General features: G+C 43.3%; 1 protein-coding gene across 1 annotated transcript in view; it reads left to right on the top strand.

The window, feature by feature from the left end:
• Positions 1–23,998, top strand: part of LOC310780822 (monocarboxylate transporter 12-B-like) — a gene marked incomplete at both ends in the record, with an annotated part of 210,061 nt that overhangs the window by 9,861 nt on the left and 176,202 nt on the right. Inside the window, one exon of the mRNA XM_083641319.1 lies at positions 3,684–3,787. Coding sequence (XP_083497445.1) covers positions 3,684–3,787 — 104 coding nt within the window. The remainder of the gene's footprint in view (positions 1–3,683; positions 3,788–23,998) is intronic.

The raw sequence follows: 23,998 nt of genomic DNA, 5'->3' as shown, positions 1-23,998 counted from the left end.
GAGGAGGGAGGAGAGCGTCTGCTGTCCGCGGTTCAGAGAGAGAGACTGATAACTTTTGGTTACTGTGTGGATGCGTCCCTGAGACATGTAAGTTGAAGTGTTTAAGTTAATTTGTGTTGCACTCATTAAAACGTGTATAGTTTATATTAGGCTAGTTCATTTAGTGATTTGGGTATAAGCCGATCGTCACCGAAGGCATTTCGGGGGAAACATCGGACCCGGGAACATAGCGGGGAACATAGAGGGGAACATAGAACCCTCTTAGTGAAAAGCGGGGAACATAGAACCCTCTTAGTGAAAAGCGGGGAACATAGAACCCTCTTAGTGAAAAGCGGGGAACATAGTGCCCTTTTTCTGAAAGCGGGGAACATAGAGCCCTTTTTCTGAAAAACGGGGAACATATAGAACCTGGGGAACAAAGAACCCTTTTGCTGAAAAATGGGGAATATAGAACCCGGGGAATATAGAACCCGGGGAACATAGGGATGACCCCCTTAACCCGGGGAATATAGAACCCGGGGAACATAGGGATGACCCCCTTAACAGCATGCAAATGCCTCGGTAGGCGGGAGGACTGGAGGTAACTTCTCTCTGCTGAGTCTGCTGTAATCACCGGCTGATGTGTGTGATTCAAAGACGCAAGGGGTGTGTTGAATGTCTGGTGTGGTGTGTGTGGAGGTGAGTACACTGACGAAAGCAAAGCGTGTGCTTTGCAACACAATGATATAAACGTTAGAGGACAATATGAAAGTTAAACGATAGACATTGAAGACATGAAAATGGGCTGCCTCATGTTTCTCACGTGCAGCATGATCGGCTATGCAATCGGCGACAATAAAGAAATATCTGCAGCAGCAGATCACATATTTGAGGTCAAAATCGGCCGATACAGATTGCGTGTCGATCGATCGGTGCACCCCTAGTACAAACAATACGAAAAACTATACAAAGAGTATGAAAAACTAAAGCTAACAAAGCGACAAAGCTAAACTGTACAAAAGAAAACAATGAATGTACCATAACTAAGCACTAAATATCCTGTCCCTACTTTAATAAGGGCAAATTCGGCCCATGACCACGTGCGACATGTGGCAACTGCGGGGGCAGGCATTCCTGGGGGGGTCATCCCTATGTTCCCCGGGTCCTATGTTCCCCGTTTTTCCCAAATGGTGTCCACCCCCTATGCCGACCACCCGCAATGCCGACCTTAGGTTTAGGCGTGGGGGTGGGAGAGGTTAGGTTTTGGGTTAGGGTCTGGGGGAGGTTAGGTTTAGGCATGGGGGGAGGTTAGGTTTGGCGTGGGGGCTGGGAGAGGTTAGTGAAAAACGGGGAATATAGAACCCGGGGAACATAGAACCCGGGGAACATAGACATGATCCCTTCCTGGGTTGTGGCTAGATTGGGTACAGCCACGGATGGAGTGACGTGGCAATTGTTATTCCATGTAGTTTGTGTTCTTGTATAGTGTCATGATGAAAGCAAATATACAACAGTGTGAGATAAAGGATACATCCCCCCAATATTCAAGTAACCTATAATAGAAGAAGAAGGCTAACATTACATTCCCTACTTAACTAGCGTTAAAGGATGGGTTTTCCGTGGGGAATATGAATATATATTAAATCTCACGCCCCTAAGGTTTTCGAATCCGTTGAAATTTTTGAAATTGGAGGTTTACTCACAGAGATATCAACCGAAATCCACTCTGTGTGTGGGGGGGGTGGTGGGGGGGAGGTGCGGGTGCGGGGACTCGAAATACTACATTTCCCACAATGCACTGGGCTCGCGTGGCCTTCGTTTTTATGCCCACCCCTCATATGCCCACCCCTCATATCAAACTCCAGTAGGTGGCGGTAATGCACATATATGTTTGCCAACCGCCATAAAACTCAAAGAAGAAGAAGAAGAAGGCTTCGACAATAAAATATACAAAGAACAAGAAATAAATCGAAAATAAAATTGCCTCCAAATTGCACCAAATGTAAACGGTAGTATATATGTCGGGAGATGTCTTCATAAAAAAAAATTCATGCAATTTAAGGCATTTTCGTAGGAGTTACGCGCATCTGATGTTGTAACTATTTTCTGTAAAAATGTGTAAAAACGGGTACATTGCTCAGCGTTGATTTCGTTACTTCAACCCACCTACTACTAGATGTAAAATTTGACGAGCTTTCCAATGCCGCCAGTCCCGTGTCGATTAGTGCTTCCGTTCCCGAGATAATGGTCTCTTTGCAAGGAACTATGGGAAGCTAATATTAGCTACAGCAGGCTAGGCGGTTGAAAAGATGGCTGCCTTTTGGTTTTTGTCAAGGCCTCTGAAGGGGCGTGGAGGACCTCTAGAGGCGGGACCATGGCCAACAACAGTTGTAGTTCATAGGTGCACGACTTCCGCAAGGCGGACTTAGGCCAGATGACGCGAAACGCGTCGGCTGGCCCAAAAAATATGTGAGAGATGCTTGATATCTCTGGGAGTGAAGCTCCAATTTCAAGAATTTCAACGGATTCGAAAACCTTAGGGGCGTGAGATTTAATATATATTCATATTCCCCACGGAAAACCCATCCTTTAATGAATAACAGCCGTTATGTTTATGGTCACGGAACATTGTTTGACTGACTGTTTGATTGACTGCAGTAACAGATCTCTTGCGTCTTTGGTTTGGTTGCGTCCAGCTAACACCAGCACATTAGTGTCAGCTTGTTGTGTTAGCTGCTGTGGGCTGCCTGTTTAAAGTTAGCTTGATGCTAAATGCGGCTAACTAATATATAGAACATTGTTTGACTGTTCAGTTTGGTCGCGGCCAGCTCACATCAGGCCCAGGCATTAGACTGTACCGTAATACAGGGGGATTACAGTAGGTTCTTTCCTGGCTCATGCTAAAGTGTGTATCCATTTCCCCGCAGCCAACGGAAGCCAAAACACGACCAAACACGCCACAGTAACGTCCGCTAATTCATCCAGAAACCTTCCGGCCATGTCGAGGCTGAGCTGGCCGATACATTGTGCAGGTTGTCGTTTTCAAGTGACTTATCAGCTAACGTTACGGCCACCACAATCAACCTGCCTCGGCTCCACACAGCCAGAGCATCCAGAGTCCTTTGTATCGACATTAAACTCAGATGTTCACGTTTGTTTGTAATGTCTGGCTCATTTCTGGCAGGTTAATAGTGATTTTCTTTCAGTCCTTGGTGGTTTGAAGTTGGTCCTGAGTTGCAGTGTGTGTGTGTGTAGGTGCGCACGTTGTAGTTCACGCAGCTCCCCAATCTGGCAGGGGTGAACATTTAAGTAGCACCAATCCTTCGGGAAACGAGAGGGGATCTCACCAAGCGCCCCCGAAATAACCATCCTTTCCGTGACATGACTGACTGAGTGAATGACTCGGCGAAGAAGCGATGCGTTGACCAGGGCAACACCTACTGTAGACTTATTGTGGAGCTCCCAACAAGTTGCCCTCTGTTTAATACTCAGAGCTGTGTTTTACAACCTTTTACAGTACATTTAGTTTCCCAAGAAACAACCTTTTTTGTTTTCCCAATATCTCATAATAATTATTTAATTCAGGAAAACAAAATGTGTTTTCTAATTCACAAATAACTTATTTACTAAAAACTAACCGATTACTAAAATTTACTAGACTAATCCTAAAAGTATCTCATGTCCCTGATGGTCATTCTGTGCAGGTGCATCTCCATCTTCTTCGTGGAGTTCCAGGCTCATTTTGGAGGAGATTACTCCGCAACGGCCTGGATCCACAGTCTGGTTGACTGCACCACCATGCTCTGTGGTGAGTACTAGCAGTAGCAGAGGTAGTAGTACTAGCAGAGGTAGTAGTACTAGTATAGGTAGTAGTTAGGGATGCACGATAATTATCAGACCGATAAATTATCGGCTGATATGGCCATTTTGCGTTATTTATTATTTTCCGATAATGGCCTTTTTCCGATAAATTAACAGCCGATAATCCGGCTTTGTTTTTGCCTCGGAAGCGGGGCTATTGTTGTCGCACGCTCGTGACATCACAGCTGCGATGGCCGAACATGGCTGCTGCCATGTATGTTGCCGTTTTTCACAGTTTAGATGATCACAGCTATTGTAATTTGCAATCCATGTCCCGCACGGGTTCCGAGAGGAGGGCAAACGTCTATTACGTTAAATCAAAGCTGGCGATGATGCAGCGGATTTGTTTGTTGTTTACGTTAGCTGTTGTTAGCGAGTGTTAGCATTAGCAATAGCTCAGCGTTAGCGTTAGCTCGTAGCGCGGCCTACACTTCAGGCTCGCCCGCTTGGCAGACACACTGACACTGCTTGTGATCAAACAGCCCTGCAAAAGCACTTCATACTCACAGAGCTGGTGTAAACATATATAAACCCCTGGAAACCCCTTTACCCGAAATGACACCTCCAGGGATTGTGTATTTAACTCCAAAAACAACACGCTAATGTTAAGCTAACCGCGCTAGCTGGAAGTCCCACTATAACAAAGGGACTTTGGAGTAGGGATGGGACTTGATACCCGGGTCCGTAAAGACCCGGGTATCGATAAGCCGAAACCCGAAAATCAATAAGGTCCGACCTTATCGATACTGTTATCGAGTAGGCTACTAGTGGCCGCAGCGCTGCGTTGCTGGTCCGCTGCGCCTAGTGTTTCCCCTCTCTGATCTGTGTGCTGGATTCGCTGTGAAGCGCCCTGTCACTGACTGAGTCAAGCCTGTGTGCTGCCGTGTCGTGCTGCTGCACGTGAGTGACTGTAATAAACTTTTAATTCGATTAAGGACAAGACAAGCCTTTAGCCAAATGCCAAATCTGTGACAAGTTGATTGCTTGTAAGGGTGGAAACACATCCTCCATGAATAAGCACCTTAACGTTTGCCATCAAATATAAGCGAAATGCAGCACCTTTGACTGTCTTCGCAAGGAAACCCCGTCTGCTCCAATCGCAGCATCATCATCATCCACCCAAGGTATGCATTGTCCACGCCTCCACGGCAAATCCCATTCGTTGACATAATCCACTTGATAAAATAATCCCAAAATATGCGCTCCCAGGCACGGATGAAAGTTCCTTGTGCCATGCGTCCTGCTCTGTGACAACTCATGACATGTAGGCTACCGTTGTCCCACCATTAGGAGGGCAAGCGGCAATGTAGCCTAATACGGTCACCTACGTGGGTATAGAGCATTGATTGTATATATTAGGTATAGGGGCTAGTCTACCCAGTGTGGATATTCAATGTGTATTCCGTAAAAACAAAAAATAAAAAATAAACCCAAATAGTTTGCAGTGCACAATAAATGTGTTTTCACAGCAATATAAAATTGAGAGAGGGAATTATGACCTGTTTAACTCCTAACAGCTTGTTATAGGCTATGAAAAAAAATACTAATGCCAAGATTTTTGTTTCAATCAAAGCAAAAAATACAACCATTAATTTCATCATACTTGTATAAAAAAAAGTGTCACTAATTTGTCTTCTGTCATATGTACAGTCTATGCTTCTGTCTCATAGAAAAACATTTGGAGGGCCTAATGATGTAATAATTAATGATAGTCCCAAATATGTTTTAACATTCGCTTATCTTAATTCATTTATCATTTTAGATGGTGGTGGTCAGCTCACCCCAGCAGCTGAGTCCACAGCTCGAGCTCCACCCCCCGTACACCAAACTCCCTTCACCCTGGCTGCTAAATGTGCCAGGGTGACAACAATGCCATCTGCTCAAGTGGACGAGTGTCACAGGGCTGTCTCAAAGTTTGTGGTGAAGGGGTTGCATCCCTTTGTTACAGTTGAGTCACCAAGTTTTAGGGAGATGACCAAGGCCCTGAATCCACGTTACACCCCTCCCTCCAGGAGTCTTCTGTCCGACACCCTCATCCCTGCATGGTATGATGTGGAGAAACAGAATGTTAAAACCGAGCTGGCAAATGTGGGCAAGATAGCCATCACAAGTGATGGATGGACTAGCATAGCGCAAGACCACTACATAACTGTGACCGCCCATTACATCAGCCAAGGCAAACTTGACCAAAAGGTCCTCCGGACCAAAGCTGTCTACCAGGCGCAGACGGGGGAAGTAGTAGCAGTGGAGATTGGAGACGTCTTGGAAGAATCTGGAATTGTGCAGAAGGTGGTTACGATGACCATGGACAATGCGTCCAACATGGATGTGGCTGCGAGGAAGCTGGACATCCTCAAACTTGGATGCTTTGCCCACACCCTCAACTTGGCTGCGCAAAAAAGTCTATGGCATTGCCACAGTGACCCGGTGGGCAGCAAAAATAAGAGCAGTCATCGTGTGGATGAAGCGATCTGCAATGGCCAAGATTGTGCTGAAAGACAAGCAGCCCCTTGCCAATTGTCCTCCGCACACCTTGATACTGGACGTCAAAACCAGGTGGAACTCTCTCTTCCTCATGGTTCAGAGGTTCGTCGAACAGTATCCGGCCCTCCAAGCTGCTGTGTTGGATCCATGGCTACGAAAGCCGATGGAGCGGGATAAACTGGATAGGATCACGAATGATGACTTAACCAAAGCAGAAGCTTTCATCAAGGTCATGGTGGACATGTACAAGTCTACACTGTGTGTATCGAGTGACAAGAGCTCCACCTGCGGTGAGATCCTTCCAATACTCGAGAAACTGCAGAGCAACTTCACAGTTCAGGAAGGAGACTCTCTGTTTCTGTCTAGCATCAAACAGGCGGTTTGGGGTGACTTCTCTGGACGCTACCATCAGGACAACATCCACAACTTCCTGGAGGAGGCGACTGCGATGGACCCCAGGTTCAAAGCCAAGAGTAACAGGGACTCCACCTGGGACCGTTTGGAAGAGGCAGCTATAGCAGCAAACACTACCGAAGCAGAGGAGTTCCTCCCAGTCTCAGACCTTGAGGAGGACACTAACACAAGCCAGGACCAGGAGGAGGAGGCCGAGTATGATGATGATGATGTCACACTGATGTTGTCAGATGATGATGATGAAGAGAATCCACCTCCGGTTGCAGTCCCTCCACTACAGCCTAAGAAGAGTGCCTTGGAGGAGCTCTTTGCAGATGAGGAGCGGGAGCTACAGGCTTTTGAGCCGAACAAGATGACCAGCATAGAGAAAGTGAAGAAAGAGATCCAGCTCTACAGAAGCATGACTCCGATCAGTATGAAGGAAGACCCTGTCCTCTGGTAGTGGAGAAAGAGGGATGTGCTGCCCCTGCTAGCTGAACTCTCTCACAGCTACCTTTGTGTTCAAGCCTCCTCCACCCCTTCAGAGAGGGTGTTTTCCACTGCTAGGGACACCATCAGTGGGGAGAGATCCAGGCTCCTGCCTGATAAGGCAGATATGCTCATTTTTCTACAGAAGAACTGTTAAAAAGCGTAAATTATTTTTTTCTTTTTGTTGTGTAAAGCTGCTAAGCATATTATTTATTATTTATTTTATTTGTAATGCTTATCCTTCAGCTGCAACAGTTGGGGATAAAATCAAGGCTACAGCAAATTGTGCTCTCAAACTATCCCACCCCTCCCCACACACACAAAATGATGTCTGAGAATTGTATTATTTTGCATGAAAATCAGTGTGTGTTAATTGTTTCCACTGGTTCAGTATCAGTATAGAGCACATTGTAAAAAGTCTGGAAACATTTTTGAATAACATTTATTTTCTTTATAGTTGGAAAGTGTTGCTGAGTGCTGATGTCTGTGCTGCTATTATTTTATATTTTTTTACTATTTGCATGTCATGTCATGTGGGCCCTATTCCTTTTCAACTAAATGCACAGCAACATCATCAGCAGTTTTTGTTTATTGAAGGTGAGGCTAATCCTTCTGTTCAGAAATAAAACACTCACAGACTTAGTTATTGAGCAATAAAAAAACAGTTCTTTAAAAAAAAAATTGTCGTCATGTCTTTCCACCAAATAATACAAAAGAAAAGTATCGGTAGTGGACCCGATAAGGACCCGGTTCGTTAAGCAGACTCGAAAATGGTATCAATATCAATAAAAAATATAGCCGCAAGCGGCGATGCGGGGTCCAAGCTTCCGGTAACTTGGGGGGTATATGTCAGATAGTGCACATTTATTCAGACTTGGTATGTGCACAAGTAAACAAAGTTTGGTTGAGATCCGGTGACCTGACGGTTTCCAAGCAGTACTAGTAGCAGTAGTAGTAGCAGTAGTAGTAATAGTAGTAGTAGTAGTGTTGGTAGTAGTGGGAGTGGTAGCAGTAGTAGCAGCAGAAGTACTAAGAATAGTAGTAGTAGTAGTAGCAGCAGCAGCAGCAGTAGTAGTGGTGGTTGGCTGTTATAGCGCCACCATCTGGTGGATTGGTGTAATTTTTTCTTCTGAGTAGTGGGTGATGTCTTGAAACTATGTGGAAAGGTGGGTGATGTGGGGCGTATGGTTTCTGAGATCCACACACTTTTAGGGCAGGAAAAGAACAAAAGCAAATACACACAAGTTTAGACATTTATCATTTCAAAACGGTTTCACGTATCCAAAATCCTTTAATAACTTTAGGTCGGGGTAGTCCATAGATAACCCAGAAAAAGTTTCGTGTGATTTGGCCAAACAGTCTAGGAGGAGCTTGCAAAAGTAGGTTTTTGATCAAATTCAAAATGGCGGAAAATTTAGGCACACGCAAATGGGCGTGGCCTATATGGATAGATGCATATTGATCCAATGAATCCAGGATAAGTGAAATTTTGAGTATAGGACACACGGTTCAGAAGATATGGACCATAAGGTGAAATGGTCTGTTATAGCGCCACCATCTGGTGGATTGGTGTATTTTTTTTCTCTGAGTAGGGGGTGACCTCTTGAATGTGGAAAGTTTAGGTGATGTGGAGGGTATGGTTTCTGAGATCCACACACTTTTAGGGCAGAAAAAGAAGAAAAACAAATAGACAATATAGCCGCAAGCGGCGATGACGGGGTCCAAGCATGGTCAGTAAGGGTGTAGTGGTCAGTAAGGGTGATGGGGTCAGTCAGGGTGTTGTGGTCACATAAGTACTTGTGACTTGAAGTAGTACTTGGATAGAAAGCAGTTTTTGTGTACAATATCCCTTTAAGTATCTGGACAGAAAGTGGTATTTGGGTAGAACATACTGTCAATACGACAAGTACTTCTCTGGCTCTGCAGATACATATAATATGGTCTACAAAGTTAAATACAACAGTCTGGATAGCTCACTTGGTAAAGCACATGACTTATGCTAACTAAAGACCATTGCCGCTCAAATTTCAAACCCCACGTGGGATGAAAAACTTTCAACTTCAGACAGGTAAGTCAGTAACAGTAACAGTAATTAACCCCACATGCTGCCTCCTTATTTTGCGGTGTTTTATGAACTTTTTCAATATCTTGGAAATGTTAGCTGGAGATTGCGTGGCTGTGTTCAAGAACGTGTTTTGCAACAGGAGAGGTTAGTTCTTGTCTCATGATGGAGCTTTTGTGTTCTGAAATCAGAATTTTCAGTTGTCATTGTGTCTTTCCCACACACACATCAAACCATAGGGCGTAGTGGCGTCCACTACAGAAGGTTGATGGGGTTTATCCCTGAAATTGCTTTTGGTGACTATAGCCAGCACCCTGCATGGCAGCTTGTCATGCAGTCCATTTACCATTAAGAACATTTTTGTATTACACACATAATGCACCACTTTACATTAAAAGTACGCCCTGAATGGAGGTGTTTGAACTAATTGGTGTGGGTTGTGCTGTTACAATGAGCACATGAGTGACAAGGATAATTCAGATTGAATTCTCTTTTTGGACCTTTCACATGTGAAGACACAATAATGTATTGGAATGTTTTTCCTCTCTCATCTGAAAGAAGGCTCCCAGCAAACACAATTACATCATGATGATGTTCTGATATCATCTTTCAGTGACGTCCAGGACTAGGCCAAATCACAGCCGATTTGAGGATCATTTAGACATCTACACAGGAATGTCAAGATGACGTTGAAATATGACATTACCATGAATAGGCATATTCAGTTATTCTGCTATGTACACAGTGTGTATTCAGCAGCGTTATACATAATTATATCCAGATTAACCTTTATTCTACATTTTCAAAAAATAAAACAATTACCTGGCCGTGGTTTGAACCCAGGACCTCCAGCTTTGGGGTCTGCTACTTTACCCCTACACCATCCTTCCACAGCAATGACGAGGCACGGATGTAACCTTATTATGGCATAAACTTGTTTTTATTCAAACGTGGGTGTCAAGTCTTTGTGGATCGGGCATTACTGTGTGACATCTAAACCAACTATGTATTATGCTACAGCAGATGCAGAACTCCAAAACACATTAACCCCACCCAAAATGCTACATTCCAACTTCCAGTAGTAGTAGTAGTAGTAGTAGTAGTAGTAGTAATAGTAGCAGAAGTAGTAATAGTAGTAGTAGTAGTGTTGGTAGTAGTGGGAGTGGTAGCAGTAGTAGCAGCAGTAGTTGTAATTGACCGGTTAATGAGTTGTGGGCAATTTAGTGTTGGCGTGTGTTTCATTAAAAGTTTCGAGATTTATCATTTCAAAACGGTTTCACGTATCCAAAATCCTTTAATAACTTTAGGTCGGGGTAGTCTATAGATGACCCAGAAAAAGTTTCGTGTGATTTGGCCAAACGGTCTAAGAGGAGCTCGCAAAAGTAGGTTTTTGATCAAATTCAAAATGGCGGAAAATCTAACAGACAGAAATGGGCGTGGCCTAGTAGGTTAGATGCACGATGCTCCAGGGAAACCGGTAGATGTGGAATTTTGATTCTACGGCTCGTGGTTCAGAAGTTATTGACCGACAAACGTGAAATTGGCTGTTATAGCGCCACCGTCTGGTGGATTGGTGTATTTTTTTTACTCTGAGTAGTGGGTGATGTCCTGAACCTGTGTGGAAAGTTTGGGTGATGGGGGGTGTATGGTTTCTGACATCCACACACTTTTAGGGCAGGAAAAGAACAAAAGCAAATACACAAAAGTTTAGACATTTATAATTTCAAAACGGTTTCACGTATCCAAAATCCTTTAATAACTTTGGGTCGGGGTAGTCCATAGATGACCCAGAATAATTCCTATGTGATTTGGCCAAACGGTCTAGGAGGAGTTCGCAAAAGTAGGTTTTTGATAAAATTCAAAATGGTGGAAAATCTAGGCACATGCAAATGGGCGGGGCCTAGATGGATAGATGCGTATTGATCCAAGGAATCCCTGAGAAGTGAAATTTTTAGTATAGGACACACGGTTCAGAAGATATGGACCATAACGCGAAATGGTCTGTTATAGCGCCACCATCTGGCCGATATGTGTCATTTTTTGTTTCTGAGTAGTGAGGCACATTTACAATCTATGTGCCCAGTCTGGCTACGCTGAGCCTTACAGTTTCTGCTGTACATACAGTTTTACCGGAGAAGAAGAAAAAAAATAATAATCGGAACAGATACAATAGGGATCCACGCACTTCGTGCTTGGACCCCTAAATATAGCCGCAAGCGGCGATGCGGGGTCCAAGCTTCCGGTGACTTGGGGGGTATATGTCAGATAGTGCACATTTATTCAGACTTGGTATATGCACAAGTAAACAAAGTTTGGTTGAGATCCGGTGACCTGACGGTTTCCAAGCAGTACTAGTAGTAGTAGTAGTAGCAGTAGTAGGAATAGTGTTGGTAGTAGTGGGAGTGGTAGCAGTAGTAGCAGCAGAAGTACTAAGAATAGGAAATGGTAAATGGTAAATGGACTGCATTTATATAGCGCTTTACAATGTGCCTACATTCACCCATTCACACACCGAAGGCGGCCAGCTGCCACGCAGGGTGCTGGCACAGCCATCGGGAGCAATTTGGGATTCAGTGTCTTGTCCAAGGACACTTCGACGTGCGGACTGGAGGAGCCGGGGAACGAACCACCAACCTTCTAATTAGTGGACAACCCACTCTACCTCCTGAGCCACAGCCGCCACTAGTAGCCAATAGTAGTAGTAGTAGTAGCAGCAGCAGCAGTAGTAGTGGTGGTTGGCTGTTATAGCACCACCATCTGGTAGATTGGTGTAATTTTTTCCTCTGAGTAGTGGGTGATGTCTTGAAACTTGAAGTAGTACTTGGATAGAAAGCAGTTTTTGTGTACAATATCCCTTTAAGTATCTGGGCAGAAAGTGGTATTTGGGTAGAACTGTCAATACGACAAGTACTTCTCTGGCTCTGCAGATACATATAATATGGTCTACCAAGTTAAATACAACAGTCTGGATAGCTCACTTGGTAAAGCACATGACTTATGCTAACTAAAGACCATTGCCGCTCAAAGTTCAAACCCCACGTGGGATGAAAAGCTTTCAACTTCAGACAGGTAAGTCAGTAACAGTAATTAAAACCCCACATGCTGCCTCCTTATTTTGCGGTGTTTCATGAACTTTTTCAATATCTTGGAAATGTTAGCTGGAGATTGCGTGGCTGTGTTCAAGAACGTGTTTTGCAACAGGAGAGGTTAGTTCTTGTCTCATGATGGAGCTTTTGTGTTCTGAAATCAGAATTTTCAGTTGTCATTGTGTCTTTCCCACACACACATCAAACCATAGGGCGTAGTGGCGTCCACTACAGAAGGTTGATGGGGTTTATCCCTGAAATTGCTTTTGGTGACTATAGCCAGCACCCTGCATGGCAGCTTGTCATGCAGTCCATTTACCATTAAGGACATTTTTGTATTACACACATAATGCACCACTTTACATTAAAAGTATGCCCTGAATGGAGGTGTTTGAACTAATTGGTGTGGGTTGTGCTGTTACAATGAGCACATGAGTGACAAGGATAATTCAGATTGAATTCTCTTTTTGGACCTTTCACATGTGAAGACACAATAATGTATTGGAATGTTTTTCCTCTCTCATCTGAAAGAAGGCTCCCAGCAAACACAATTACATCATGATGATGTTCTGATATCATCTTTCAGTGACGTCCAGGACTAGGCCAAATCACAGCCGATTTGAGGATCATTTAGACATCTACACAGGAATGTCAAGATGACGTCGAAATATGACATTACCATGAATAGGCATATTCAGTTATTCTGCTATGTACACAGTGTGTATTCAGCAGCGTTATACATAATTATATCCAGATTAACCTTTATTCTACATTTTCAAAAAATAAAACAGTTACCTGGCCGTGGTTTGAACCCAGGACCTCCAGCTTTGGGGTCTGCTACTTTACCCCTACACCATCCTTTCACAGCAATGATGAGGCACGGATGTAACCTTATTATGGCATAAACTTGTTTTTATTCAAACGTGGGTGTCAAGTCTTTGTGGATCGGGCATTACTGTGTGACATCTAAACCAACTGTGTATTATGTTACAGCAGATGCAGAACCCCAAAACACATTAACCCCACCCAAAATGCTACATTCCAACTTCCAGTAGTAGTAGTAGTAGTAGTAGTAGTAGTAATAGTAGCAGAAGTAGTAATAGTAGTAGTAGTAGTGTTGGTAGTAGTGGGAGTGGTAGCAGTAGTAGCAGCAGTAGTTGTAATTGACCGGTTAATGAGTTGTGGGCAATTTAGTGTTGGCGTGTTTTTAATTAAAAGTTTCGAGATTTATCATTTCAAAACGGTTTCACGTATCCAAAACCCTTTAATAACCTTAGGTCGGGGTAGTCCATAGATGACCCAGAAAAAGTTTTGTGTGATTTGGCCAAACGGTCTAGGAGGAGCTCGCAAAAGTAGGTTTTTGATCAAATTCAAAATGGCGGGAAATCTACCACACAGAAATGGGCGTGGCCTAGTGGGTTAGATACATGATGCTCCAGGGAAACCAGTAGATGTGGAATTTTGATTCTACAGCTCGCAGTTCAGAAGTTATGGACCGACAAATGTGAAATTGGCTGTTATAGCGCCACCGTCTGGTGGATTGGTGTAATTTTTTTACTCTGAGTAGTGGGTGATGTCGTGAACCTGTGTGGAAAGTTTGGGTGATGGGGGGTGTATGGTTTCTGAGATCCACAAACTTTTAGGGTAGGAAAAGAACAAAAGCAAATACACAAAAGTTTAGACATTTATCATTTCAAAACGGTTTCACGTATCCAAAATCCTTTAATAACTTTAGGTCGGGGTAGTCCATAGATGTCCCAGAAAAATTCCCGTGTGATTTGGCCAAACGGTCTAGGAGGAGTTCGCAAAAGTAGGTTTTTGATAAAATTCAAAATGGCGGAAAATCTAGGCACACGCAAATGGGCGGGGCCTATATGGATAGATGCGTATTGATCCAAGGAATCCCTGAGAAGTGAAATTTTGAGTATAGGACACACGGTTCAGAAGATATGGACCATAATGCGAAATGGTCTGTTATAGCGCCACCATCTGGCCGATATGGGTAATTTTTTGTTTCTGAGTAGTGAGGCACATTTACAATCTATGTGCCCAGTCTGGCTACGCTGAGCATTACAGTTTCTGCTGTACATACAGTTTTACCGGAGAAGAAGAAAAAAGAAAAAAGAAAAAATCGGAACAGATACAATAGGGATCCACGCACTTCGTGCTTGGACCCCTAAATATAGCCGCAAGCGGCGATGACGGGGTCCAAGCAAGGTCAGTAAGGATGTAGTGGTCAGTAAAGGGTGATGGGGTCAGTCAGGGTGTTGTGGTCACATAAGTACTTGTGACTTGAAGTAGTACTTGGATAGAAAGCAGTTTTTGTGTACAATTTCCCTTTAAGTATCTGGACAGAAAGTGGTATTTGGGTAGAACATACTGTAAATACGACAAGTACTTCTCTGGCTCTGCAGATACATATAAGATGGTCTACAAAGTTAAACACAACAGTCTGGATAGCTCACTTGGTAAAACTCATGACTTATGCTAACTAAAGACCATTGCGGCTCAAAGTTCAAACCCCACGTGGGATGAACAACTTTCAACTTCAGACAGGTAAGTCAGTAACAGTAATTAAAATCCCACATGTTGCCTCCTTATTTTGCGGTGTTTCATGAACTTTTTCAATATCTTGGAAATGTTAGCTCGAGATGGCTGCGTTCAAGAACGTGTTTTGCAACAGGAGAGGTTAGTTCTTGTCTCATGATGGAGCTTTTGTGTTCTGAAATCAGAATTTTCAGTTGTCATTGTGTCTTTCCCACAGACACATCAAACCATAGGGCGTAGTGGCGTCCACTAGAGAAGGTTGATGGGTTTTATCCCTGAAATTGCTTTTGGTGACTATAGCATGGCAGCTTGTTATGCAGTCCATTTACCATTAAGGACATTTTTGTATTACACACATAATGCACCACTTTCCATTAAAAGTCTGCCCTGAATGGAGGTGTTTGAACTAATTGGTGTGGGTTGTGCTGTTACAATGAGCACATGAGTGACAAGGATAATTCAGATTGAATTCTCTTTTTGGACCTTTCCCATCTGAAGACACAGTAATGTATTGGAATGTTTTTCCTCTCATATATCTGAAAGAAGGCTCCCAGCAAACACAATTACATCATGATGATGTTCTGATATCATCTTTCAGTGACGTCCAGGACTAGGTCAAATCACAGCCGATTTGGGGATAATTTAGACATCTACACAGGAATGTCAAGATGACGTCAAAATATGACGTTACCATGAATAGGCATATTCAGTTATTCTGCTATGTACACAGTGTGTATTCAGCAGCTTTATACATAATTATATCCAGATTAACCTTTATTCTACATTTTCAAAAAATAAAAAAGTTACCTGGCTGTGGTTTGAACCCAGGACCTCCAGCTTTAGTGTCTGCTACTTTACCCCTAGACCATCCTTCCACAGCAATGACAAGGCATGGATGTAACCTTATTATGGCATAAACTTGTTTTTATTAAAACGTGGGTGTCAAGTCTTTGTGGATCGGGCATTACTGTGTGACATCTAAACCAACTATGTATTATGCTACAGCAGATGCAGAACTCCAAAACACATTAACCCCACCCAAAATGCTACATTCCAACTTCCAGTAGTAGTAGTAGTAGTAGTAGTAGTAGTAATAATAGTAGCAGAAGTAGTAATAGTAGTAGTAGTAGTGTTGGTAGTAGTGGGAGTGGTAGCAGTAGTAGCAGCAGTAGTTGTAATTGACCGGTTAATGAGTTGTGGGCAATTTAGTGTTGGCGTGTGTTTCATTAAAAGTTTCGAGATTTATCATTTCAAAACGGTTTCACGTATCCAAAATCCTTTAATAACTTTAGGTCGGGGTAGTCTATAGATGACCCAGAAAAAGTTTCGTGTGATTTGGCCAAACGGTCTAAGAGGAGCTCGCAAAAGTAGGTTTTTGATCAAATTCAAAATGGCGGAAAATCTAACAGACAGAAATGGGCGTGGCGTAGTAGGTTAGATGCATGATGCTCCAGGGAAACCGGTAGATGTGGAATTTTGATTCTACAGCTCGTGGTTCAGAAGTTATTGACCGACAAACGTGAAATTGGCTGTTATAGCGCCACCGTCTGGTGGATTGGTGTAATTTTTTTACTCTGAGTAGTGGGTGATGTCGTGAACCTGTGTGGAAATTTGGGTGATGGGGGGTGTATGGTTTCTGACATCCACACACTTTTAGGGCAGGAAAAGAACAAAAGCAAATACACAAAAGTTTAGACATTTATAATTTCTAAACGGTTTCACGTATCCAAAATCCTTTAATAACTTTGGGTCGGGGTAGTCCATAGATGACCCAGAATAATTCCTATGTGATTTGGCCAAACGGTCTAGGAGGAGTTCGCAAAAGTAGGTTTTTGATAAAATTCAAAATGGCGGAAAATCTAGGCACACGCAAATGGGCGGGGCCTAGATGGATAGATGCGTATTGATCCAAGGAATCCCTGAGAAGTGAAATTTTTAGTATAGGACACACGGTTCAGAAGATATGGACCATAACGCGAAATGGTCTGTTATAGCGCCACCATCTGGCCGATATGGGTCATTTTTTGTTTCTGAGTAGTGAGGCACATTTACAATCTATGTGCCCAGTCTGGCTACGCTGAGCATTACAGTTTCTGCTGTACATACAGTTTTACCGGAGAAGAAGAAAAAAAAAAAAAATCGGAACAGATACAATAGGGATCCACGCACTTCGTGCTTGGACTCCTAAATATAGCCGCAAGCGGCGATGCGGGGTCCAAGCTTCCGGTGACTTGGGGGGTATATGTCAGATAGTGCACATTTATTCAGACTTGGTATATGCACAAGTAAACAAAGTTTGGTTGAGATCCGGTGACCTGATGGTTTCCAAGCAGTACTAGTAGTAGTAGTAGTAGCAGTAGTAGTAATAGTGTTGGTAGTAGTGGGAGTGGTAGCAGTAGTAGCAGCAGAAGTACTAAGAATAGTAAATGGTAAATGGTAAATGGACTGCATTTATATAGCGCTTTTATCCAAAGCGCTTTACAATGTGCCTACATTCACCCATTCACACATCGAAGGCGGCCAGCTGCCACGCAGGGTGCTGGCACAGCCATCGGGAGCAATTTGGGATTCAGTGTCTTGCCCAAGGACACTTCGACGTGCGGACTGGAGGAGCCGGGGAACGAACCACCAACCTTCTAATTAGTGGACAACCCACTCTACCTCCTGAGCCACAGCCGCCACTAGTAGCCAATAGTAGTAGTAGTAGTAGCAGCAGCAGCAGTAGTAGTGGTGGTAGGCTGTTATAGCGCCACCATCTGGTAGATTGGTGTAATTTTTTCCTCTGAGTAGTGGGTGATGTCTTGAAACTTGAAGTAGTACTTGGATAGAAAGCAGTTTTTGTGTACAATATCCCTTTAAGTATCTGGACAGAAAGTGGTATTTGGGTAGAACATACTGTCAATACGACAAGTACTTCTCTGGCTCTGCAGATACATATAATATGGTCTACAAAGTTAAATACAACAGTCTGGATAGCTCACTTGGTAAAGCACATGACTTATGCTAACTAAAGACCATTGCCGCTCAAAGTTCAAACCCCACGTGGGATGAAAAACTTTCAACTTCAGACAGGTAAGTCAGTAACAGTAATTAAAACCCCACATGCTGCCTCCTTATTTTGCGGTGTTTCATGAACTTTTTCAATATCTTGGAAATGTTAGCTGGAGATTGCGTGGCTGTGTTCAAGAACGTGTTTTGCAACAGGAGAGGTTAGTTCTTGTCTCATGATGGAGCTTTTGTGTTCTGAAATCAGAATTTTCAGTTGTCATTGTGTCTTTCCCACACACACATCAAACCATAGGGCGTAGTGGCGTCCACTACAGAAGGTTGATGGGGTTTATCCCTGAAATTGCTTTTGGTGACTATAGCCAGCACCCTGCATGGCAGCTTGTCATGCAGTCCATTTACCATTAAGGACATTTTTGTATTACACACATAATGCACCACTTTACATTAAAAGTATGCCCTGAATGGAGGTGTTTGAACTAATTGGTGTGGGTTGTGCTGTTACAATGAGCACATGAGTGACAAGGATAATTCAGATTGAATTCTCTTTTTGGACCTTTCACATGTGAAGACACAATAATGTATTGGAATGTTTTTCCTCTCTCATCTGAAAGAAGGCTCCCAGCAAACACAATTACATCATGATGATGTTCTGATATCATCTTTCAGTGACGTCCAGGACTAGGCCAAATCACAGCCGATTTGAGGATCATTTAGACATCTACACAGGAATGTCAAGATGACGTCGAAATATGACATTACCATGAATAGGCATATTCAGTTATTCTGCTATGTACACAGTGTGTATTCAGCAGCGTTATACATAATTATATCCAGATTAACCTTTATTCTACATTTTCAAAAAATAAAACAGTTACCTGGCCGTGGTTTGAACCCAGGACCTCCAGCTTTGGGGTCTGCTACTTTACCCCTACACCATCCTTCCACAGCAATGACGAGGCACGGATGTAACCTTATTATGGCATGAACTTGTTTTTATTCAAACGTGGGTGTCAAGTCTTTGTGGATCGGGCATTACTGTGTGACATCTAAACCAACTGTGTATTATGTTACAGCAGATGCAGAACCCCAAAACACATTAACCCCACCCAAAATGCTAGATTCCAACTTCCAGTAGTAGTAGTAGTAGTAATAGTAGCAGAAGTAGTAATAGTAGTAGTAGTAGTGTTGGTAGTAGTGGGAGTGGTAGCAGTAGTAGCAGCAGTAGTTGTAATTGGCCGGTTAATGAGTTGTGGGCAATTTAGTGTTGGCGTGTGTTTCATTAAAAGTTTCGAGATTTATCATTTCAAAACGGTTTCACGTATCCAAAACCCTTTAATAACCTTAGGTCGGGGTAGTCCATAGATGACCCAGAAAAAGTTTTGTGTGATTTGGCCAAACGGTCTAGGAGGAGCTCGCAAAAGTAGGTGTAACTGCCCCACACCGCCAGTTTAACTTGTAGTTGGCATTTTTGTTAATTATATATTTGTTTGGGTCCTACCTTTAATTTAGTCCTTTGGCGGAACTAATCTGCCGCGCCGGTTTCTCTGACACAAAAGAACGTAACACCATTCAAGCCACTTTTGCCGCAAAGCAACACGGAGCTCTGAATTAGCTCAATAAATAAACTAGAAGAAATTAAGAAATGATTAAGTATGAGCCAAAGCCATACAGCCGAGAAGGAAGGAGAACCCGCAGCACGAAGTTTAGCCCCTAGTAGTGACAAGCAGCCTACGAGGTATGTTTAGTACAAATCTATTTAACTCTGTACATTGTGCTGTCATTGCTAATGTAGTAGCTATATGCTAACGTTGTTTAGCTGCAATGTGAAATGAAGACACGTACTGTACATGCATTCCCTGTGCCCTGTTGTAATTCAATGTATTTTATTTCTGTTTCAACCCAGTTTTCACGGGTTACTGTGCAACAGTAAACAACTCAGTACTTTCATCAAAACCTCGTCACGTCTGTTACTTGGGGAGCTACAGTAGGTTTTTGATCAAATTCAAAATGGCGGAAAATCTACCACACAGAAATGGGCATGGCCTAGTGGGTTAGATACATGATGCTCCAGGGAAACCAGTAGATGTGGAATTTTGATTCTACAGCTCGCAGTTCAGAAGTTATGGACCGACAAACGTGAAATTGGCTGTTATAGCGCCACCGTCTGGTGGATTGGTGTAATTTTTTTACTCTGAGTAGTGGGTGATGTCGTGAACCTGTGTGGAAAGTTTGGGTGATGGGGGGTGTATGGTTTCTGAGATCCACACACTTTTAGGGTAGGAAAAGAACAAAAGCAAATACACAAAAGTTTAGACATTTATCATTTCAAAACGGTTTCACGTATCCAAAATCCTTTAATAACTTTAGGTCGGGTTAGTCCATAGATGTCCCAGAAAAATTCCCGTGTGATTCGGCCAAACGGTCTAGGAGGAGTTCGCAAAAGTAGGTTTTTGATTAAATTCAAAATGGCGGAAAATCTAGGCACACGCAAATGGGCGGGGCCTATATGGATAGATGCGTATTGATCCAAGGAATCCCTGAGAAGTTTTGAGTATAGGACACACGGTTCAGAAGATATGGACCATAACGCGAAATGGTCTGTTATAGCGCCACCATCTGGCCGATATGGGTAATTTTTTGTTTCTGAGTAGTGAGGCACATTTACAATCTATGTGCCCAGTCTGGCTACGCTGAGCATTACAGTTTCTGCTGTACATACAGTTTTACCGGAGAAGAATAATAAAAAATAAATAAATAATCGGAACAGATACAATAGGGATCCACGCACTTCGTGCTTGGACCCCTAATAAATAAAAAATCAGAACAGATACATTAGGGATCCACACACTTCGTGCTTGGACCCCTAATTAACGAGTCCCATCCCTACTTTGGAGTTGAGCTAGCTACTGCAGCTGCTGGACAGAGCCATCTAACAGAACCAATAATAAGGAAAACAAAGGTGCAGTCGTGCACATTAGGCTACATAAAAAGCATCAGTCAACATAACATGACAATAAGAGTCTAAATTACTATGCCTTTTATCATTGTGTTTTATCTGCAGACTAAGCAGTCATTGGCTTTACGTTCTATAAAAGCCTTTATTTTTGTATTGACTATAATTGAGTGATACACTTTATTAAAACAATCAGAAGTTTTCTTTGTTTTGTGTTCACAGTGATGTCAGTTAGACATCAGAGGCCAGAGCTATGCTCACTACATCTGCCTAACAAATGACTGTATATCTATATTTTTATTACAATAATTATCGGTTATTGGCAAGGAGAAGCAGATATTTATCGATTATCGTATCGATTGAAAAAATCCATATCGTCCATCCCTAGTAGTTAATAATATGGATGAAATCCCTCTCTGGCTACAAAATGAACTGGATAAAATCTTTATTAATGCGCCTTAACCCTTCTCTTGACCTGTCCACATTGCCGCCCCATATTCCAGTAGTCAAGAACTTCAAATACTTGGGCGTGGAGGTCTTCCCCTCCCTGTTTTCTATTACCACGAAGAACTTCCATGGTATTTTGAGACGAGTAGAGACAGACTTGGAGAGATGGTCACGGCTCAAAAACTCCCTACAAGCACGTGTCTGTATGACCAAAATGAACATCCTGCCTAGGGTGATTTTTTACTCTAATATGATACCTCTTTCACCACCCAAGGGTTACTGGGAAAAATTACAGTCTAAATATCTAGGTTTATCTGGGGGGGGGGGAAGCATCCTCACGTCAAATTAACTCAGCGTAGTAAACAGAATGGAGGTCTGTCTGTTCCCAACTTTAAACTGTACTTTTGGTCGTATGTGTTGTGCCCTCTGTCGATTTGGCTTGATCCCTTGGCACAGGTATCATGGAGACCTATAGAGGAAAATTTGGGCTCTCCTCACCGATTACAAGATTTGGTTTACTCAGGTCTTCCTCTCAAATGCTCCAAACTCAAAATGGGCCATATTATATCTTCCCTTTTATCAGTGTGGCGCTCAGTGCAGATACTGACTGGTTCTGTGCTAAAATGGCATAGGCAAAGTTCTAGCTTTCATAATTTTGCCCTTCTCTCCGGGGGTAATCCGTTCTCCTTCAATGGGTGGGCTGAGAAAGGGGTTAATGTTCTGTCTGATATCTGTGATGATAATGGTCTTAGAATGTTTAACGACTTGTGTGCCACATATAATTTGCCAGGTACTTCCTTTTTCTTTTATTTGTGCCTTAGGTCTGCCATGCTGGCATACGGTGTCCCCTGGAGATCTTCCCTCCCAACCCATAAACTCCACTCGTTGCTGGATGTAGACGTTAGGATGAGAGGCTTAGTTTCTGCTCTATATGTTGTCTTACTAGAATCCACTTGTATGTCTCTTGCTGTTCACCATGTGTGGACTAGGGATCTCAATTTCTCTGATGAGATTTGTTGGTTGACGGTCTGGGACAACCTGGATGGCACTTCTAAAAATCGTAACCACACGCATAATACACTTCAAACTCCTACACAGAGTGTATCTTTCTCTGAGAAGGCGACACCTCATGAAACTTACGCCCTCTCCTGATTGTGATCTCTGCTCTCTGGGTCTAGTAGGAACTTTCTTGCATATGTTTTGGGAATGTCCGGGTGGCGTCTTTTTGGAGTCTGGTAGCTTCCACATTATCTGATTAGAGACAGACATTCCTTGTTGTCCCAGGCTGCTGCTTTTAAATGATACCTCTTCAGTAAACCTATCATCTTCTCACACGTGTACTTTACCTGTTGGCCTAACAGCAGCTAATAAAATGTTAGCCATGCACTGGAAGCCTGCACACACCCTCAATCGTACCCAGTGGCTACAATCATTCTTGAGTATCCTCTACATCCTAGATCCTCTTTGCACGGCTCGCGAGACGATGGCGGCTCTAGACTCTTTCATTGGCGGCTCGCAGCTGATAGAAATAATACAATCATGTCAAAACCATTCCCTCACTGCGGTGTCAAACAAACTGCGTGGTTGCCAGGTTTATGGCCCTTTGGAGCACCAAATGGGGGTTGAAACTCATCATATACCTGGCAACACTGCAAACAAGCCAATGCCTCGTGGAGGTATTCAAGTTCAAGTTTATTAAAGAAAAAAAAACATCGTTGCATCACAAGATGAAATGAGATGTTTTTTTACAAGTTAGAAAACAGACAAGAATAGATACAGTATAACACTAACATGTCTACAGTACAGGGAGGAGATAACTAAAAGGATGGACAATGTGAGCACAGCCTGTAAGCTCTTGGTAAGAAGGACTGCTGGTGTCTTTTTGTGTGACTTATTGGCCCTGTGAACAATCTAGTAGTTCTCAGGCCATATTGGTGCTGTGGAGTTTTGAGGGCTCCAAGTAGGGGGTTGGACCCTTCCTCCTCCAGCATCCGCTTGAATTCTCTGGAGGTGGCTTCATCTCTCCGCTCTGCCAGGCTGGGGAACGTTCCACTTGGTAGGCCCATAATACGGCAGCACCTCCGCTGCACACATTCCAGGTCCTGAGTTAGGTTTTTGTTCAGCCCTCCCCAGACTGGAGAAGCATACTCGAAGACAGGTCTGATGAAGCTCACATAAATTTGGGACAGGACGTCAGGTGGGAGCCCTGCTCGCTTGGCAACACTCAAGTAGTGTATTCGGGGTTGGGCTTTTTTGATGATGTAGTTAACGTGGGACTCCCATGACAGGTCGGAGGAGAGTTGCACCCCGAGGAGTTTAAAGGTGTGCACTCGCTCCACAGCGTGGCCGTCAACAACAACAGGAGGTGGGATTGGTTGATTTTGAGGCTTCCTGAGGCTAATGACCATGTCCTTCGTTTTCAGGGCATTGGCTTTCAGGCAGAAGGTCTGGCCCCATGCAACCACTCCATCCACAGCTGCCTGCATCTGACCAGGGAGAGACCCCATGAGATTTTCAGTGAGGGTTAAGTCGTCAGCGTATTTTACAGGGTCAATGCTGCATGGTATCATACTGTCTAGAGAGTTCATACACAGGACGAATAGTAGAGGGAAAAAGACCCCACCCTGTGGCACGCCCGCTTTCACAAATTGAGGTTTTGAGTGGAAGTTACCCCACTTGACAGCCTGC

The sequence above is a fragment of the Poromitra crassiceps genome (assembly GCF_964638095.1).
Source record: "Poromitra crassiceps genome assembly, chromosome: 8".
NCBI lineage: Eukaryota > Metazoa > Chordata > Actinopteri > Beryciformes > Melamphaidae > Poromitra > Poromitra crassiceps.
Note: the sequence above shows the minus strand (reverse complement) of the source record. Positions and strands in the feature narration are given on the sequence as shown.